The 17,026-nt window shown below is 45.2% G+C and overlaps 1 protein-coding gene across 4 annotated transcripts in view; it reads left to right on the top strand.

Moving 5' to 3' along the window:
• Positions 1-17,026, top strand: part of CCDC149 (coiled-coil domain containing 149) — a 157,094-nt gene that overhangs the window by 38,756 nt on the left and 101,312 nt on the right. For all 4 annotated transcript variants that reach the window (XM_082267861.1, XM_082267863.1, XM_082267862.1 and 1 more), the window contains exons 2-4: positions 1,782-1,943; positions 14,121-14,159; positions 16,886-16,993. In XM_082267861.1, the coding sequence (XP_082123987.1) occupies positions 1,782-1,943; positions 14,121-14,159; positions 16,886-16,993 (309 nt within the window). The remainder of the gene's footprint in view (positions 1-1,781; positions 1,944-14,120; positions 14,160-16,885; positions 16,994-17,026) is intronic.

Consider the following 17,026-nt stretch of genomic DNA (forward strand, 5'->3'; position numbering starts at 1 on the left):
ACTTGGTGCCTCCTGGGTCTTGCATCATCAGGCATCAGTGATGCAGGTTTGCAAGGCGGCCACCTGGTCATCAGTGCACACTTTCACAAAGTTCTATAAAGTCAATGTGTTGGTATCTGTGGATCACAAGGTTTTGCAGGCTGCTGTTTAAAGGACTCGATCCACTTGAGGGTGTATTGTTGTTTTTTTATTTTTTCAGATGAGCTCCAGTTAATTTGGTTGAACTCCTGTTGCCTGGTTGCCTACTGCTTAGCCTTCGGAATTTTTTTTTCTGTTCTCCCCCCCTCATGTTTAACACAGCTTTTGGACATTCCAATGGTTATGTCGTCAATGATTGAAAGAGAAAATGGGATTTTTGACTTACCGTAAAATCCATTTCTCTGATGTTCATTGACGGACACAGCACCCACCCCTCTGTGGAGTTGTAATTCTTCTGACACTGCTTGTAACTAAACTGAGTACCTATAGCAGAGAGAGGGAGTATACCTCCTGGGACTGCCCATAGGCATAGCCACATTTTTTTTTTTTTCTTCCTACTGTCCTACTCTTGTAGGGGGCAGTATAACACAATGGTTATGAAGATCAGGAGCGGTGTCCGTCAATGAACATAAAAAAAAAAACGATTTTACGTTAAGTCAAAAATCCCATATTATTTATTTATTTATTTTTTTGTGTAAACTACTAATCCCATTAATCACCTATGTTAACCTCATGCCACTGACATAATGTATATGTGTATATGTGGCAGCAAAAAGAGTTGGCTTGAATGCCCACACCACACATGTCCATGGACAACCAATGTTTTCGTGCTGGGAGGACACTCCCTGTACAGTTATCGAGCTGTCTCTACTAATGATCAGGGACTTGCTCCCGATCATGTGACCACTCTGACAGCCAGTCACAGTGATCACGTGATTGGGCAGTCCTTAAAGTGTTACTAAACCAACAACAGTAAAATCAGTCTGTATATGCAGTAAAGCATGCTTGTTATACTCACTGTAGAACCTAAGGGGTTAATCCTGCACATTGTATAAAAAAAGACTGAGCCTCCACTTTTTCTGTCCGCAATCCATCTGCTGATAGAAAAGAGCCTTGGGGGCACTCTGCACATGCTCAGTTTGGTGTGTATTGCGACAGATTATTATTTTTTTTTTGGAAGGGTGCATGTTATCAGCACAGGGCCAGACAAGGGGGTCAGGGGTCATGCAGCCTCATAGGACAGTTGGAGTAGAATGAAAACTCCTGCTACAAGCTTTAACCAGACACTAATAGAAATCACAAGACTGCTGTATACTGCTGATGAGAAACGATATCTAGCAGTTTATATTTACTAAAACGATTGCATTTCCATGCTTTGTGAACTGTGGGAGACTAGATATAGTGAATGCAGGATCCTGGGTTTACTAACACTTTAATATGCCCCCCCCCCCCCCGAGTGTAAAAACCCATTTAATGGAACATGGGGGCTGAGCGAGAAGTAGTTAAAGGAGGTGAACAAAGGCAGACCTGTTTAATGTTCAGCCTGTGTGACAACCGTGGATACCTCCATAGTTTATTGGAGAAATGAGCATAGCCACTGAGGAATTATGTTATTCATAGGATCACCAGGTGGAAAAAAAAGTTAAACACTTGAGATAAGAAAACTAATGCAGTCGCTATAACAGCTAAGGACTGGTAAGCTTCAATAAACATAATTTTTTTTTTTGGGGGGGGGGGGGGGGGATCGGATACCTAAAAATAAACTCAGTAGTGTTAATTAAGGCTCTTCTTCTTTTTTTCAGTTCCTTGTGTGTAAAAGGAAGCTTGAGAGCAAGAAAGAGGCTTTACTCATCCTTTCCAAAGAGCTGGACACATGCCAGCAAGAGAGGGACCAGTACAAGCTGATGGCAAACCAGCTACGGGAGAGGCACCAGTCTTTGAAAAAGAAGTATCGGGAGCTCATTGTATGTATTGTCATTTTTCTTTGATTAGAAATATGTGAATATGTTCTGTTTATCTCCTACTGTTGTACAATTTATGATCCTGCACTTGTGTAACTTCTATAGGATTTTAGGGGCTGTTCACCAGTTGTTTTGGATACTCTGGCATCCTTCATAACTTGGAAACTCCATTAGTGAAAGTTCCCCTTCCGCCATTGTGAATAGGCTGAATGTTATTTTGTAACTATAGCAGGAAGGATTGGCAGATGGAAGGTAAAAGTGTGGAATCTCAAAGGACCTCAGACCACCAATCATTACTGGATCATTTTTTTTTTTTTTTTTTTTGTGTGGTGGTGGAGGCTGGACGTTTCAAAGTACCACTGACTGTATAATTTTTTTTTTTTTCTTAATTTGGGGTGGGTGGGTTAAAGTGCCACTGAGACCAATACATATTTATATTTTTATTAAAGATTTAGTGCCCGTTCACACCAGAAATTGCACAATAAAATGTTGCTGCTGCACGTTCCTGTGCCATTTCAGCCCATTCATTTTGAATGGGCTTTATTACATTGGACCGCACCAAAAGCATGCATATACTACTTTAAGAATGCGTGGCAACTGGATGCATGGTACTTTTGTACCATGCAATCCAGTGCAGGCAAACTGCATTTGCAACCTGCATTTGGGGTGTCATTAACTTATCATTAACACCTGCTGCAGATCACAGCTACAGTGCATTTTGAACGCAGTAAAGGAAATGCGTAAGTCGCAGGTTTCTGGCACTGTGTTTTGGCGTGTACGGGCACTAAAGGAATCTGCGCTGCTGATTATCACATTCAGATGGTCAGCACCTGCAGCTGCCTGAGTACCTGAACAGTGGCTGGATCTGATGGGAAGCAGTTACTGTTCGGCTGATAATTTTCCACCCAGCTCAGATGATTTTTTTTAATTGAATTTTGTCGAGGCTGGCTGTGAACATGGTTTGGATTTCAGCCAAGTCAGAGTCTGCAGGAATCCGATGAAATTCTAGTCATGGATGGCTAACTTAAAGAGTAACTAAAATTTCCCAAAACCCTCCAGGGTGTCGGAACTAGTGGCGTTATCTTGTTGTTCACCCTATCTGGTGATTCACAGAGATAAGGTGGTTCTTCGCCCCTGTCCGTCATTCCTTCCTAAGGTGTTCTCTGACTTTCATTTGAATGAAGACATTGTGTTGCATTCCCTGTGTCCCAGGCCGAAACACCCGAAGGAAATTGCCTTGCATGCCTTGGATGTGGTCCAGGCAATTAGGATGTACCTGACAGCTACGGAGTCTTTCAGGAAGTCAGACTCTCTATTTGTGCTCACGGACGGACGTTGAAAAGGGTTGACAGCTTCCTCTGCGACCATTTCCAGATGGATCAGACAGATGGTGGTTCAGGCCTATTCCATCAGGGGTAAGGTTCCTCCTTTCCCTGTCAAGGCACACTCTACTAGGGCGCTTCGTGCCTCCTGGGCCTTTTGTAATCAGGCGTCAGTGACGCAGGTTTGCAAGGCGGCCACTTGTTTGTCTGTTCACACTTTTTACAAAGTTTTATAAGTGGATGTGTTGGCCTTTGCGGATGCTTCCTTTGGCCGCAAGGTTTTGCAGGCTGCTGCTTAGAGGAACTGATCATCTTTGAGGGTGTTTTGTTTTTTTCAGGTGGGCTCCAGTTGTTTATAAATTCCTGGAGCTGTGTCCATCCATGAACGAAAAAAAAAATGTTTTTGACTTGCCTTTAAAATCCATTTCTCTGATGTTCATTGACAGACACAGAACCCACCTCTCTGTGGAGTTATTATTCTCCTGATACTGCTTGTAACAAAACTGAGTGGCTATAGCAGAGATAAGGAGTATACCTCCTGGGGACTGCACATGAGTGTAGCCAGGATTATTTTCTGCTTAGTATCCTGCTCCTTCCTGTAGGGGGCAGTATAACATAATGGTTATAAATACCAGGAGATGTGTCCGTTAATGAACATCAGAGAAATGGATTTACGGTAAGTCAAAAATTCCATTTTTGTTGGGAAAAACCATTCTCCTCTGAGTGATCAATCTACATTGCAGGGATTTTAACAAACTTTTGTAGAGTCTTAACGTTTGTTGTTCTGCGGAAATAGCTCTTTGTTTGTCTGTGTCCATGTATAAAGAGAATGAATGGGAGTGTCTTTTTTTAATTTTTAAACCGCTGCTTTTGCAGGGTTCATATTAGCAGTGGCAGTGTCTGCATCCCTTTAGATGTGATTATCCCTTTCAGAGTATCTCACCAAAACTGAAATTTTGTTGCACTGGATGTGAGAATGCTCAACATCTGACTTGTATTTTAGTGCGGACTTCTGGGAATCTCAGTGATCCAATCACACAAGCAGGAAATTATGTTTCCGGGGGGAGTTCTGTACATCATCTGTGTACAGAACACCTCCAGGTTTTTCATACTGCATTGAGTTTTACAGAAAGTTAGAGCGCTGCAGATTAAAAAGGAAAGGTAATTTCTACTAACTTTATATTACAATATGGCTTGTGTCCCAATTGTATATGCTATATTATTGTGGAATTACCCTTTAAGATACAGTCACTGTGCTACAAGGGTATGCAGGAAGCATGGCTGCATATATATTGAACAAACATTTCTTCCCCTGTGTGGGGTATTAAAGCAGTATTAAACCCAAAAGCAAACGTTTGATATATTAAAGCTTACCAATTCTTAGATATGACTGCATTAGTTTTACTTTTCTCTTTCTTCTAGTTTCACCTGGAGATCTGCCCAGTATATAGAACTTTTATCCCCCTCCAAAAAAAAAAAACAGTGTGCTGTAACTGATTGTAAAGGTATTAGCTAGAGTTTGAGTTCAATTTGTGACTGTATGTAAAACTGCTGAACAGGCCGAATTTCCATCCATGTATGGGCAGGCTGGTTGCAGAGAAGTTGTTCTACCGATCGACTTCTGTGCAGCCACCCTGTGGGGTTTTTCCCCCATCAATTAGTGCTGTCGGCTATAGCCCTTGCAGTGCAGGAGAAGAGGGTTCAGGCTCGGTTCACATATATGCGATGCGGGAAGGCTGCGAATTCGCAGCCTTTTCCCGCATCGCACACGCACCCCCGGCAGTTCACACTGCCATATGCGATACGCTGGGGGTGTCAATGTAATCTTAACGACACCCCCAGTTTGATCGCATATCGCAGTGCGATCGTGCAGTTCGCACAGGATCGGATCGCACAAGTGTGAACCGCTGTGCGATCCGATCCTGATGCGGCAGCAAAAATGCCTCCTGTGCGTGTTTGCTGCGGGTGCGATGCGAATTTAGCCATACAAACTGTATGGCTAAACTCGCACCGCACAGCTGATCGCATGTAATGTCAGAGCAGTGCGCTCCGACATTACATGCGAACCCCGCACACGCAGAAGTGTGAACCGGGGCTCACTGTGAAAGTTGTTTTTGGTCACATTCCTGGAGTTGAGCTTTAACAAAATAGTGTGTAAATAAGGCTCAGCAGTGGCTTCTTCCCTTTGTGTATGACACTGAGTAAGCATAGCTGTTACAACATCGTTGTTCTCCACTGCAGAAGCCTTTTAAAAAGCCATCCCTTTAACGCTTTACCTCTTTCAGCAGACTTCTGACCAAACGCTGGTGCTATAACAATACATTATAGGAGGTCGCTGACCATTTTCACAGGATACAGCCTGGCACAAGCCCATTATTCCAGTTGACGTCATTGATCCATTAGCAGCTGTAGTGTCAGCTCAATCCTCCTCGCAGCTTGTCTTGCATGACATGTGATAAGGGAATACAATAGCCGTCTGATTTTGACGTTGGGGCTTGAGAACAAGCCTCCTGCATTCTGGAACTGGATAGAAGATAATTATACTGCACAAGGAAACTGCGACAATGGGGAGCAGCAGGGCGGTGTGCTGAAAAGTTCTGGAGGAAAAGCTGAGATTAGAGAAGTGGGGGGAGTGCATTCATCTAAATTACTAGTGACTAGTACAGTAATACAAAAAAGAATATCTCATGAAAGTTACAGGGCAAAGCATACCAGAAAATGTGATGCATTACTTTTCAGAGTTCTGTGAGCCCAGCATTGATTGTTTTCTTTGTGGGGTTCCCAGTGCCAAAAACAGCTTTGCTAAATGTGCTGACACTAAATAGAGCCCTGAGCACTGAAGAATCTTCCAACACCTTAAGGTCCCTTTCACACAGGCGGACCGTTCAGATCTGCCTGTCCGTTTTTTTTTTTTGGCGGATCTGAACGGTCCCCCCATGCATCTCTATGGGGCATCGGATGTCAGCTGAGACATGTCCGCTGACATCTGATCTGTTCTGTCAAATCTGGATGGATGTAAACCCTATTTTCCATCCGTCCATCGGATCGGATGAGAATGGACCAACGGTCCGTTCCCATCTGATTCCCCCATAGAGATGTATGGGGCTCTGACAGCTGTGTCTCCGCACACAGTGCGGGAACAGCTATCATTCTCCTGCTCAGCGTGGGGATCGGTGGATCGATCCCCCGCTGTGAAAGAGCCCAAAGGCTACATTTACACAGGCAGCCAGGGGCACAGATTGTTTGCTTTGTTCAGAGGTGACAGTGCTCTGTACTATGGCTGAATACAGACTGGCTGATTAGCTGTGGCCTGTTTGTGCAGCCAAAACTTTACAGAAACACAGACCCTGGAAGCACACTGGCTGCATTTAGGGCTGGCCGGGGGTTCTATTCATGTATATAACAGCTCAGGTGAGCGGTTACATCCAAACGGTGATGGTGCTGGACATTGATTTGCACAAAATCAATATACAAATCTGATGACAGCTGCTGGTTGCGCACAGAGCGTGCCGACAGCGTTTATTACCACTCTAGTGATTCTTGCCAGCAACCACCCCAATGCACCTGTGTGAATGTAACCTAACTTTTCCTCTACCGAAACCCTTAACATATGAAGGAAAACTGTACCTTTTTTTTTTTTTTTTTTTTTTTTACAGGTAAATAGCAGTTTTCTTTGCCTGGCCAGAGCAATGTTCCACTTTCTGGAAAAATTTAGTGAATGGTCCAGTTATGACCATAAAGAATAATCACTGCTTAGATAGTCTTTATACTCTCCCACTACCAAAAAGGAAACAAGAGTGGCTTCTTAAATAAAAAATACATGTTAAAGTTTTGTACTGTTTTCTGGTGTGATTTGGTACGGTCAATGTAAGCCACTATTGAAAGGGTAACAAGTCAAAAATAATGTGACCATTATCTAGACCAGCCTTGCGCAACCTTTTCAACACAGAGGAACCCTTAAAATAACTTTCTAGTTTTATGGAAACCCTGCTAAAATTTGCTATATCTACAACTCGTGATACATTAGTGTGATGGTCAGTGGGAAGAATTACCCCCTTTATAGATAGCTAAAAAGATCAACGGTGTCCGTGGGGAATATTCTGAGAGGCAGAAACTGCTCAATGTTTAAGGAGCCCTTAGCAACCTCTAGAGCATGGGTGTCCAACCTTTTGGCCTCTCTGGGCCACATTGAGTGTAGAGAAGTTTTGCGGGCCGCATATAAAATACTATAGTTCAGGCATGTAATAAAATGCTGCCGCGCCCCCCACACTAATTTAGCACAACTAGAGGATGATCAAATTAAATGGAATCAGTATACGGAGGTTTACTTCTTCTGAGAGATATTAAAGGAACACTCTAACCCCCATGACCACTTCAGTGGTTTGAAGTGGTCATGGTGGTAGGAGTCAGAAACACTGCACATGCTCGTCTCCCCTCAGCCTCTACCTACCGTTAGTTGGAAGCTGCTGTGGCCGTGCCCCGACCCGATTTCCTTCCTCCCCAGCAAAAAAAAAAAAAAAAATTGTCAGGGGGCAGTGGGCCGTATTGCCTGCGGTTCTGGGCCGCAGGTTGGACATGCCTGCTCTAGAGGAACCCTGATTGAGAAACCCTTATCAAGACACAAGTAACTGTCAAATAATTTACTTTAATAAATCAGCCATTCACAAACAGGGTTCATTGGAAATCTAGGATTCCTCCAGAGGCTGATAGAGGTTGGTTGGGCTGTAGCTTACTGACCTCCCATCTGAGGGTGTCTGCATAGTTTTGGGGCTAACACCACTTGGAAGAACCAGCAGCATGAAACCAGTGATATTTTTACCTGTCCATAGGGGGTGGCATTTTGTCCTGCTAGCCACCAATGTATCCCCACTGACCACCAATACACTGGTTTTAGCAGGAGTCTCCTGATACCTGCAAAAAATGTTAAGGGTTCCTCCAGGGTAAAAAGGTTGCGATAGGCTGGTATGGATTGTATGCAGCTGATTAATGCCCCTTTTACACTGACGCATTGCGGTTTGACCGCACCGCAGGTGCAGTGTACCTGTGGGTTTGGTACAGGTTAACTGCACTTTCCCATTGAATTCTTTTATCTTCTGCAGTCTTTGGTTCCCTTTCAGAAAGTACAGTAAAACCTTGGATTGCGAGCATAATTCGTTCTGGAAACATGCTTGTAATCCAAAGCACTCTTATATCAAAGCGAATTTCCCCATAAGAAATAATGGAAACTCAGATGATTCGTTCCACAAGTCCTTCAGTTTATAGTCTATATACAAAGATTATAGCAATGTGATAGGTTGTGTAACCATAAAATGTCCATCCACAATATGCAGCCTTCCCAAGGGGATTAGAAGCAAAATCTAGCAGAGCTACAGAATATAAGAGAGATGAGAGTGTAGCAATATGGTTACATTTAATGAAGGTTCAACATTTAGCAACTCACATGGTTGATGATTAAAATAGGCACACCTAAGTATGCAGGCATCCGGGGTAAAGCTGTCCATATAGACCATCTTCTGAACCACCGGCTCTCACCACTGTCAGTCTGCAATCATGACCGGGAAGAATAGCCTGCAGTAGAGTGATCTGAAAGTGAGGCTTTGAATCACTCGTGGAGTGCAGCGGGGAAGGGATGATGAAGATGGCTGTGCAGAGGATGGTCTATGTTGACAGCTTTACCCCAGATGCCTGCATACTTAGATGTGCCTATTTTAATCATCAACCATGTGAGTTGCTAAATATTGAACCTTCATTAAATGTAACAATATTGCTACACTTTAGAGGCTCCTCTCTTCTTTTTTTATACATGACGCTACTTGTATATCAAGGCATCTCTTGTATATCAAATCAAAATTTCTCTAGCGCTCATCGACAGACGTAGTCCTCGGTGATACACCACCTTCGGGTTATGTTACCTCCGCAGGAGCAGGACTAGACAGGAAATTAAAAAGCTCTGGCCACACCCTAGGGGCAGTCCCAGAGGGTATATCCTCTCTCTCTCTGCCTCAGCAAATCAGTTATTTTCTGTCTAGTTAGGAGTAAGGACCTAGACACCTTGCTGGGATCTTAGGTCCTGGCAAGAATTTTTTCTTAAAGGTTTTTTTTTAGACAGCTTTTTTCTCCAGTGTTCCTGTGAGATCTTCAAGCAAGAAAGCTGAACTGGGCGACGGGCTGGATGTTGAGATCCGGTGGTCACCCCAGTTCAGCCTACGAGCGCGTGCAGGCCATAGCTCCGCGCTGGGTCGGCCGCGACAAAGTCCCATTAAAGGACTGTCCACGCGAGTTAAACATCTCGCCGAAACGCCAAAGACCATGAGTCACGGCGTCCGTATCGGTCGACAGCCCTCCCGCCCCGGTGGAGAGGGGTACTGTCAGGAGTTGGTGCCCGCCTGGTTCCGGTATGGTGAGTAGTATGTTCCCCCTTTTTCCCTGATGGGTTTTGTGGTGAACGCGGGCCCCTCTCTGTATGGTAAGAAAGAGTCCTTTCTATCCTATAACATGTCACAAATCCTCCTACTTTGAGTGTGATTTATGTGTGCAAAAGCCAGGAGGCTTGGCTTGGGAGCTAACAATCTATTGTATACATGTTTTAAAGATGTAATCTGTGGCATTCTGGGAATCTTATGGGTTAAGTATAAGCTACCTACCAGTCAGAAGCCACGGACATGTAGACTGCCTTCCAAATCAGATCTCCAGCTAATAGCAGGCCTCCCGAACGGCCACGCGGTCCGCCAGGGCCGGTACCGCCAACCACGCCATATCCCCATGCAGAGAGAGTGTTGTGTGCCCTGCAGCACACCGCTATTCAGTTTAGGCCGCCGCCATTTTTTTTGCTGGATCGCACGAGCCGCCATTTTGGCGTAGCCTCGTGTCTCCAGCATGGGGGCGGCCATGTTTGAGGTGATCCTACACCTCGTGGAGCTTGGGGGAGGCGCCGGAAGGCGTGCAGAGGGGCGGAGCCGCCTCCTTTCTTCCTGGGCAGCCAGCCAAGAGACTTCCTGTTTGTCAAGACAGCGCTGTAAGCTGTTGCAGTTTAACTCTGAGCATCAAGTGGTGAGCCTGGGGGTCTATCTCTCTCTCTCTCTCGATCGATAGGGATCCCTAAGCAGGTAACACTAAGGGGCTTTTTGTGGCGCTGGGGGTCAGAAAAGAAAAAAAAAAAAAAAAAGTTTTTTTCTTTACTTTTGAATTATATTATCCAGGAAGTAACTGGAGTTATTATGGACCCTGCCACACATATTCCCCCACCTGTTTCCCTCGAGGGGGCCTCGGGACCCGCCGGTGCACAGAGTATAGAGTCATTTACAGCAATTTTGGAGTCTATGGTGGCTCGGGTGGAGGCGGCCTGTCAGGGACGGGGGTCAAGGAAGCGACCCCCGCCTACCCCTATACCATCTGACACCTCTGACTCAGATTCAGAGATGGTCACGGCAGTTGCAGGTTCCTCTGCAAGGGCTGTTATCCCAGGTAAAGCCCCCTCAGACAGTGAGGAGGACGCTTCTTCTCTTGCTATAATTCAGGAAGAAGCATTGGTGGACGCACTAGTTGTGGCAGTGCAAGAAACCTTAAAACTTGAGGCTTTACCGGCAGAGGCAACTGAAACAGAGAGGCCTTTTGGGACTAATAAGCCCATCATGACGGCGAAGGCTTTTCCTGTACCTAAATGTTTTGGTAATCAGATTAAAGGAGAATGGGAGCATTCTAAACGTACCTTTACTATTTCCAAGCGTATTGCTAGACGCTATCCGTTTGAGGAATCCATCATTAAGAAACGGACGGTACCACCAGTCGTGGATCCGCCTATTTCCAGGCTGAATAAAGCCACGGTTATTCCAGTGGAGGACACTTCGTCCTTTAAGGATCCGGTGGATCGAAAGATAGAAGCAGAGTCCCGCACTATCTTTTCTCTGATAGGGTCAGCATTTAGACCAGTAATCGTTATTGGTCTAGTTTCCCAGACACTTACGGAATGGGCGAAAATGGTACGCCAAGATCTTAGGGGAAAAGATATTCCCCAGGAGACATCTGATTTGATGGAACAGATCATACAAGGGCTACGGTTTATCTGTGACGCAGCCTTGGACACTACTCCCCTATTAGGGCATGCATCTAAGTTAGCAGTGATCCTCAGACGTGTGCTGTGGTTAAAATGCTGGTCAGCTGACCTAGGTTCCAAAAAGACCTTGACCAATCTCCCCTTTCAGGGGAATCGTCTATTTGGAGCCAACCTAGATGAAATCATTAAGGATGCCACTGGGGGCAAGAGCACTTTTTTGCCACAGGCTGCAAAAGCTAAGGGACCTCGCAACAAGCGAGGACCTTTCTTTACCGCCCATAAAGGGCGCCCGGCTGGTACTAGCGGGAAAGGCAAGACTCCTCCAGGAGGGTTCAAGAAGAGGACCAACCCAGCCAAACCCGAAGCATAGGAGTACACAGCCTGAAGGTGCGCCCCCACCCGGTTTCAGGGTGGGGGGACGTTTTCACCGGTATTCAGGACATTAGATCGAGCATCAACCACTACTACCGGTGCGATTCTTCCCTTCCAACATTTAAGTGCCACAGGAAGCGGTAGTTACCGTTCCCTGAAAAGATCTTTTCCTTTACCTTTTCCTAAGATTAGTCCCGATACCTCACAGGAATCGGATCTGGTTGACCAGATAGGCCAAGTAGCCTCTAGTCGGGTGACTTCGGTCCCTGAGGTTCAACCAGAAAAGATCACCCTTCCTGATAGCAATCAGGTATCTGATAAATGTGTGGGAACAGAAAACGACCAGACTTTCTCGGATGGTCGGGGCCAGATACCTCTAGGGACGCCTGGTTCAGATCCAATCAGCGCCAGTGGTCCTAGAAATTCTAGGCTGGCCTCCTCAAGCCGGCCTGGCCGACTTGGACATGTTAGTCGCAGACGTTCCGTGGGAACTTCGTCTCAGGGAGTGTCTGTGGTCTCAAGGACCAATTTACCTTCGTGCTTTACAGTCGCTGGTTTTAATGGCCTGGCCATTGAGACCCAAGTACTGAAGGACAGAGGTTTGTCTACTTCAGTCATTCCTACCCTTATTAAAGCAAGGAAAGCGACTTCCAGCAAAGTCTATTATCACACATGGAAGACTTATATTGCGTGGTGCGAATCTTTAGGATTTCCTCCACGTACCTATTCGGTGACTCGAATATTGGCCTTTTTGCAACAAGGGGTTGAGCAGAAGCTAGCCTTGAGCACCATCAAGGGTCAAGTTTCAGCATTAGCAATCTTCTTTCAGAAGCCTTTAGCTACCAAATCCTTGGTGCGGAATTTCATCCAGGGGGTGCGGCACCTGGCTCCTCCAGTCCGCGCGCCCTTACCGCCCTGGGATCTTAATTTGGTTTTGTCGGTTCTACAGAAACCTCCCTTTGAAAACATCAGGGAGATTCCCTTGCTTACTCTATCCCAGAAGGTGGCCTTCTTGGTGGCTATTACTTCTGCTCGCAGGGTGTCAGAACTGGCTGCATTATCATGCCAGTCACCATACCTAGTGATTCATAGGGATAAGGTAGTACTTCATCCTAAGCCATCTTTTCTTCCCAAGGTGGTTTCAGATTTTCATCTGAATGAAGATATTGTACTACCTTCCTTGTGTCCTCAGCCCAAGCATCATCGGGAACATGCGTTGCATTCCTTAGATGTGGTTCGGGCAATCAGGGTATACCTGAAAGCTACGGAATCATTCCGTAAGACGGATTCACTTTTTGTGATCACGGATGGCCCCAGAAAGGGTTTGCCTGCATCTGCCGCGACCATTGCCAAATGGATTAGACAAACGGTGGTACAGGCTTATTTTATTAAGGGTCAGAGTCCTCCGTTCCCTGTTAGGGCGCACTCCACTCGAGCGCTCAGTACTTCCTGGGCCTTTCGCCATCAGGCGTCAGTGGTCCAGGTATGTAAGGCGGCCACCTGGTCGTCGGTACATACCTTTACAAATTCTATAAAATTGATGTGACGGCATCGGCGGATGCCTCATTTGGCCGCAAGGTTTTGCAGGCCGCAATTTGAGGAGACCGGTGGTCTACCTCGAGGGTTTTTTTCTGTTTGAAAAAAAAAAAAAATTGTTTTCTTTTTTTTTTTTGGTTGAGTCTCATCATTAAGGATGAGCATTGTAAACTTCTAGTTGGCACCGGTTGGGCCTTCTAGATTGGGATTGATTTCCATTTTCCCACCCCTCAGTTGTGATACTGCTCTGGGACGTCCCGAAGGTGGTGTATCACCGAGGACTACGTCTGTCGATGAGCGCTAGAGAAAAATGGATTTTTGTAAAATCTTACCGTAAAATCCTTTTCTCTTAGCTCATCGACAGACGTAGTCCCCGCCCCTCTGTTTTGGAGTTGGGTTGGGTTAAATTCTCTAAGCACTGCTTTTTCACATAACTGATTTGCTGAGGCAGAGAGAGAGAGGATATACCCTCTGGGACTGCCCCTAGGGTGTGGCCAGAGCTTTTTAATTTCCTGTCTAGTCCTGCTCCTGCGGAGGTAACATAACCCGAAGGTGGTGTATCACCGAGGACTACGTCTGTCGATGAGCTAAGAGAAAAGGATTTTACGGTAAGATTTTACAAAAATCCATTTTTATTTAAAAAATGTGCTAGTCTTGCAAAGCGCTCTCAAACCAAGTTACTCTCAAACCAAGGTTTTACTGTACACCAAAACCATGGGAGACAATAGAAGTAAATGAGAAAGCTCAGCTAACCAGCACCAAACATGCAGGTGCACTGTGCTGCACCCGCGATAAGGTCAAATGGCACAAGAATAGTGTGAGAGGGCCTAATGGTAATTGTATTTTATTTATTTTTTTACTAGAGTATTTGCAACTTTTTTTTTGTTTTTCCTGTAGGATGGAGATCCTTCACTTCCACCAGAGAAAAGAAAACAGGTACTTTTTACAAATTTTTGATATGATTGTTTATCTTCAAATTACACTTTCCGTGTTAGACAGTCAGTTATAACTCTGTAAGAGACAGGAGGTATGATTGTTTGCCATTCCAATCATTTATTTTTATAACCTCTTTTTGCAGCAGATTTTCCCTCTCTGTCCATTATACACTGCTCAAAAATATGAAAGGAACGCTTTTTAATCAGAGCATAGCATCATTAAAACTCATGGGATATTGATCTGGTCAGTTAAGTAGCAGAGGGGGTTGGTAATCAGTTTCAGCTGTTTTAGTGTTAATGAAATCAACAATAGATGCACTGGATGGGTAACAATGAGATGACTTCCAAAACCGAAATGGTTTTAGACCCCGTTCACACTGGGGCGACCTGTCAGGCGACCTGGTCGCCTGACAGGTCGCCGTAGGTCGCCTGCCATAGAGAAGCTGTGGACCCGTTCTAATAGGAGCGACACAAGTCGCTCCGACTTAGAAAAAGGGTCCGGAGCTTCTTTGGGGCGACCCGGAGCGACCTGCATAGACTTCAATGTTCTTCAATGACTTCTATGAGGTTGCCCCGGCAAGTCGGATTGCCCCAGTGTGAACGGGGCCGAATGAGGCCACTGACTTATTTTTTCCCTATCATCTTTTCTGACTGTTTTTCACTAGTTTTGCATTTGGCTAGGGTCAGTGTCACTACTGGTAGCATGAGGCAATACCTGGACCCTATAGAAGTTGCACAGGCAGTCCAACTCCTCCATGATGGCACATCAATACATGCCATTGCCAGAAGGTTTGCTGTGTCTCAAGAGCATGAAAGAGATTCCAGAAGACAGGCAGTTACTCTAGGAGAGCTGGACAGGGCTGTAGAAAGGTCCTTAACCCATCAACAGGACCGGTATCTGCTCATTTGGTACAGGATGAGCACTGCCAGAGCCCTACGAAATTACTTCCAGCAGGCCACTGGTGTGAATGTCTCCAACCAAACAATCAGAAACAGACTTCATGAGGGTGGCCTGAGGGCCGGGCATCCTATAGTGGGCCTGTGCTCACTGCCCGGCACCGTGGAGCTCGGTTGACATTTCCCATTGAACGCCAGAATTGGCATGTCTGCCACTGGCGCCCTGTGCTTTTCACAGATGAGAGCAGGTTCACCCTGAGCACATGTGACACCATCTGTCCTGTCATTAGCAGCATGCCTCTACGTTGTCAGGCATGCATACAAGCGTGTGGGGGCCATACAAACTACTGAGTACCATTTTGAGTTGCTGCAATGAAATTTCAGCAAAATGGACTAACCTGCTGCATCATTTTTTCACTTTGATTTTCGGAGTGTCTTTGAATTCAGCCCTCTGTAGGTTGATAATTTTCATTTCTACTAAACTATATGGCTCATTTCGTTCCTAAAACAATATCTAGTCCATATTCGTATAGATATCCAGCATGATATTTTTCCCCATTGAGATCTGATAGGTTTTCAAAGTGTTCCTTTTATTTTATTTTTTTTTGATCAGTGTACTATACAACATGTTTATGTTGCCAATGTTCCTTGATAAAAAATATTTAAACCAAAATCAGTTAGAGACCAGCATTGTTTTGTTGTGTTTCTACTGCATTTCTTCCCAAAGGGCTCTTAAGCTTCAGTTAGGACTATTCATTACAGGCCTACCTGGCTAACCAGGATTTTCTATAGGTACCTAGTTGCAGCTGCTTCTAGGAAGCATTTTTACTTTTTAAAACTTAAATATGGTGGACAAGTTTGCTTAAAATGTTAAAATGAACAAAGTACAAGTAAAGGCCAAGTGTATGAAAAGCCAAAGCTTTTTATTTCAGAGCCCGTTCACATACAGGCGACCCGACTTGCCGGGGCGACCTCGGAGAGACCTGCACGGACTTCATATCATTGAAGTCAATGCAGGTCGCCCCAAAGAAGCTCAGGACCCTTTTTCTAAGTCGGAGCGACTTGTGTCGCTCCTATTAGAACGGGTCCTGTGCTAATCTATGGCAAGCGACTTGTCAGGCGACCAGGTCGCCTGACAAGTCGCCCCAGTGTGAACCGGCTCTAAAGTGCATGTATAGTCAAAACATTATTATTTATTTTAATATAGTAAATGAAAGTCCGAACGGCCGCACTCCTGTAAAATCACCTCTATTGATTCATATCTATAAAACGACAATCCACACAGCAAGATGGGGGTAATCGATACAGCACACTAACGCGTTTCACCCCCTTTCCTTTTGCTTAGTCACTATATGTTTCCTGATGCATGCAGGGCCGGCCCTCTTGACCCAAATATAATCCCCTCCCAATGCTTCCCCACTACTCTGTTCCTGTTGACTGGGAAGTCTGATACAATGTATGCACCATGCTGGATGGTATCATAGCTTACACAAATTTGATGAAGTCCCTGCTCGTGTGATAGTGTTGGAAATTGGCCACTCAGGCCTCAGCACTGCATCCTGGGAGGAGATCATGCACTTCTTCATACCTAGAACACCAGATATTTGATGAGGGTACAAACAAAGGAAAGTAGTGGTAGAGTATGGCAAAGGAAAGTGTGAATGGGTTGGATGGTGGACTTTCAAGAGACTTGTGCCAATGACAGAGTCTCTTTAAGACACTCACTGGGCCCCATATTGCTGTGTGTGTATTGTTACAAGCCATTCCATTGCACGTACTGTCTGTGTCTTAGCCAGCCAGCTCAAAGGATTACCTTTTCCAAATTTGCAGGTGAATCTGGCGGAACTGCTGGGGGAGGCACGGGAAAGGAGCAAAAAGCTGGAGCAGGAGATAAAGGAGCTGCAGCAGAGACTGGGAGAAGTACAAGGAGACAATAAGGTGATTAATTATTATCTGCTGTTAATGGACATA

The sequence above is a fragment of the Pelophylax lessonae genome, assembly GCF_965119305.1.
Source record: "Pelophylax lessonae genome assembly, chromosome: 1".
NCBI classification, from domain to species: Eukaryota; Metazoa; Chordata; class Amphibia; order Anura; family Ranidae; genus Pelophylax; species Pelophylax lessonae.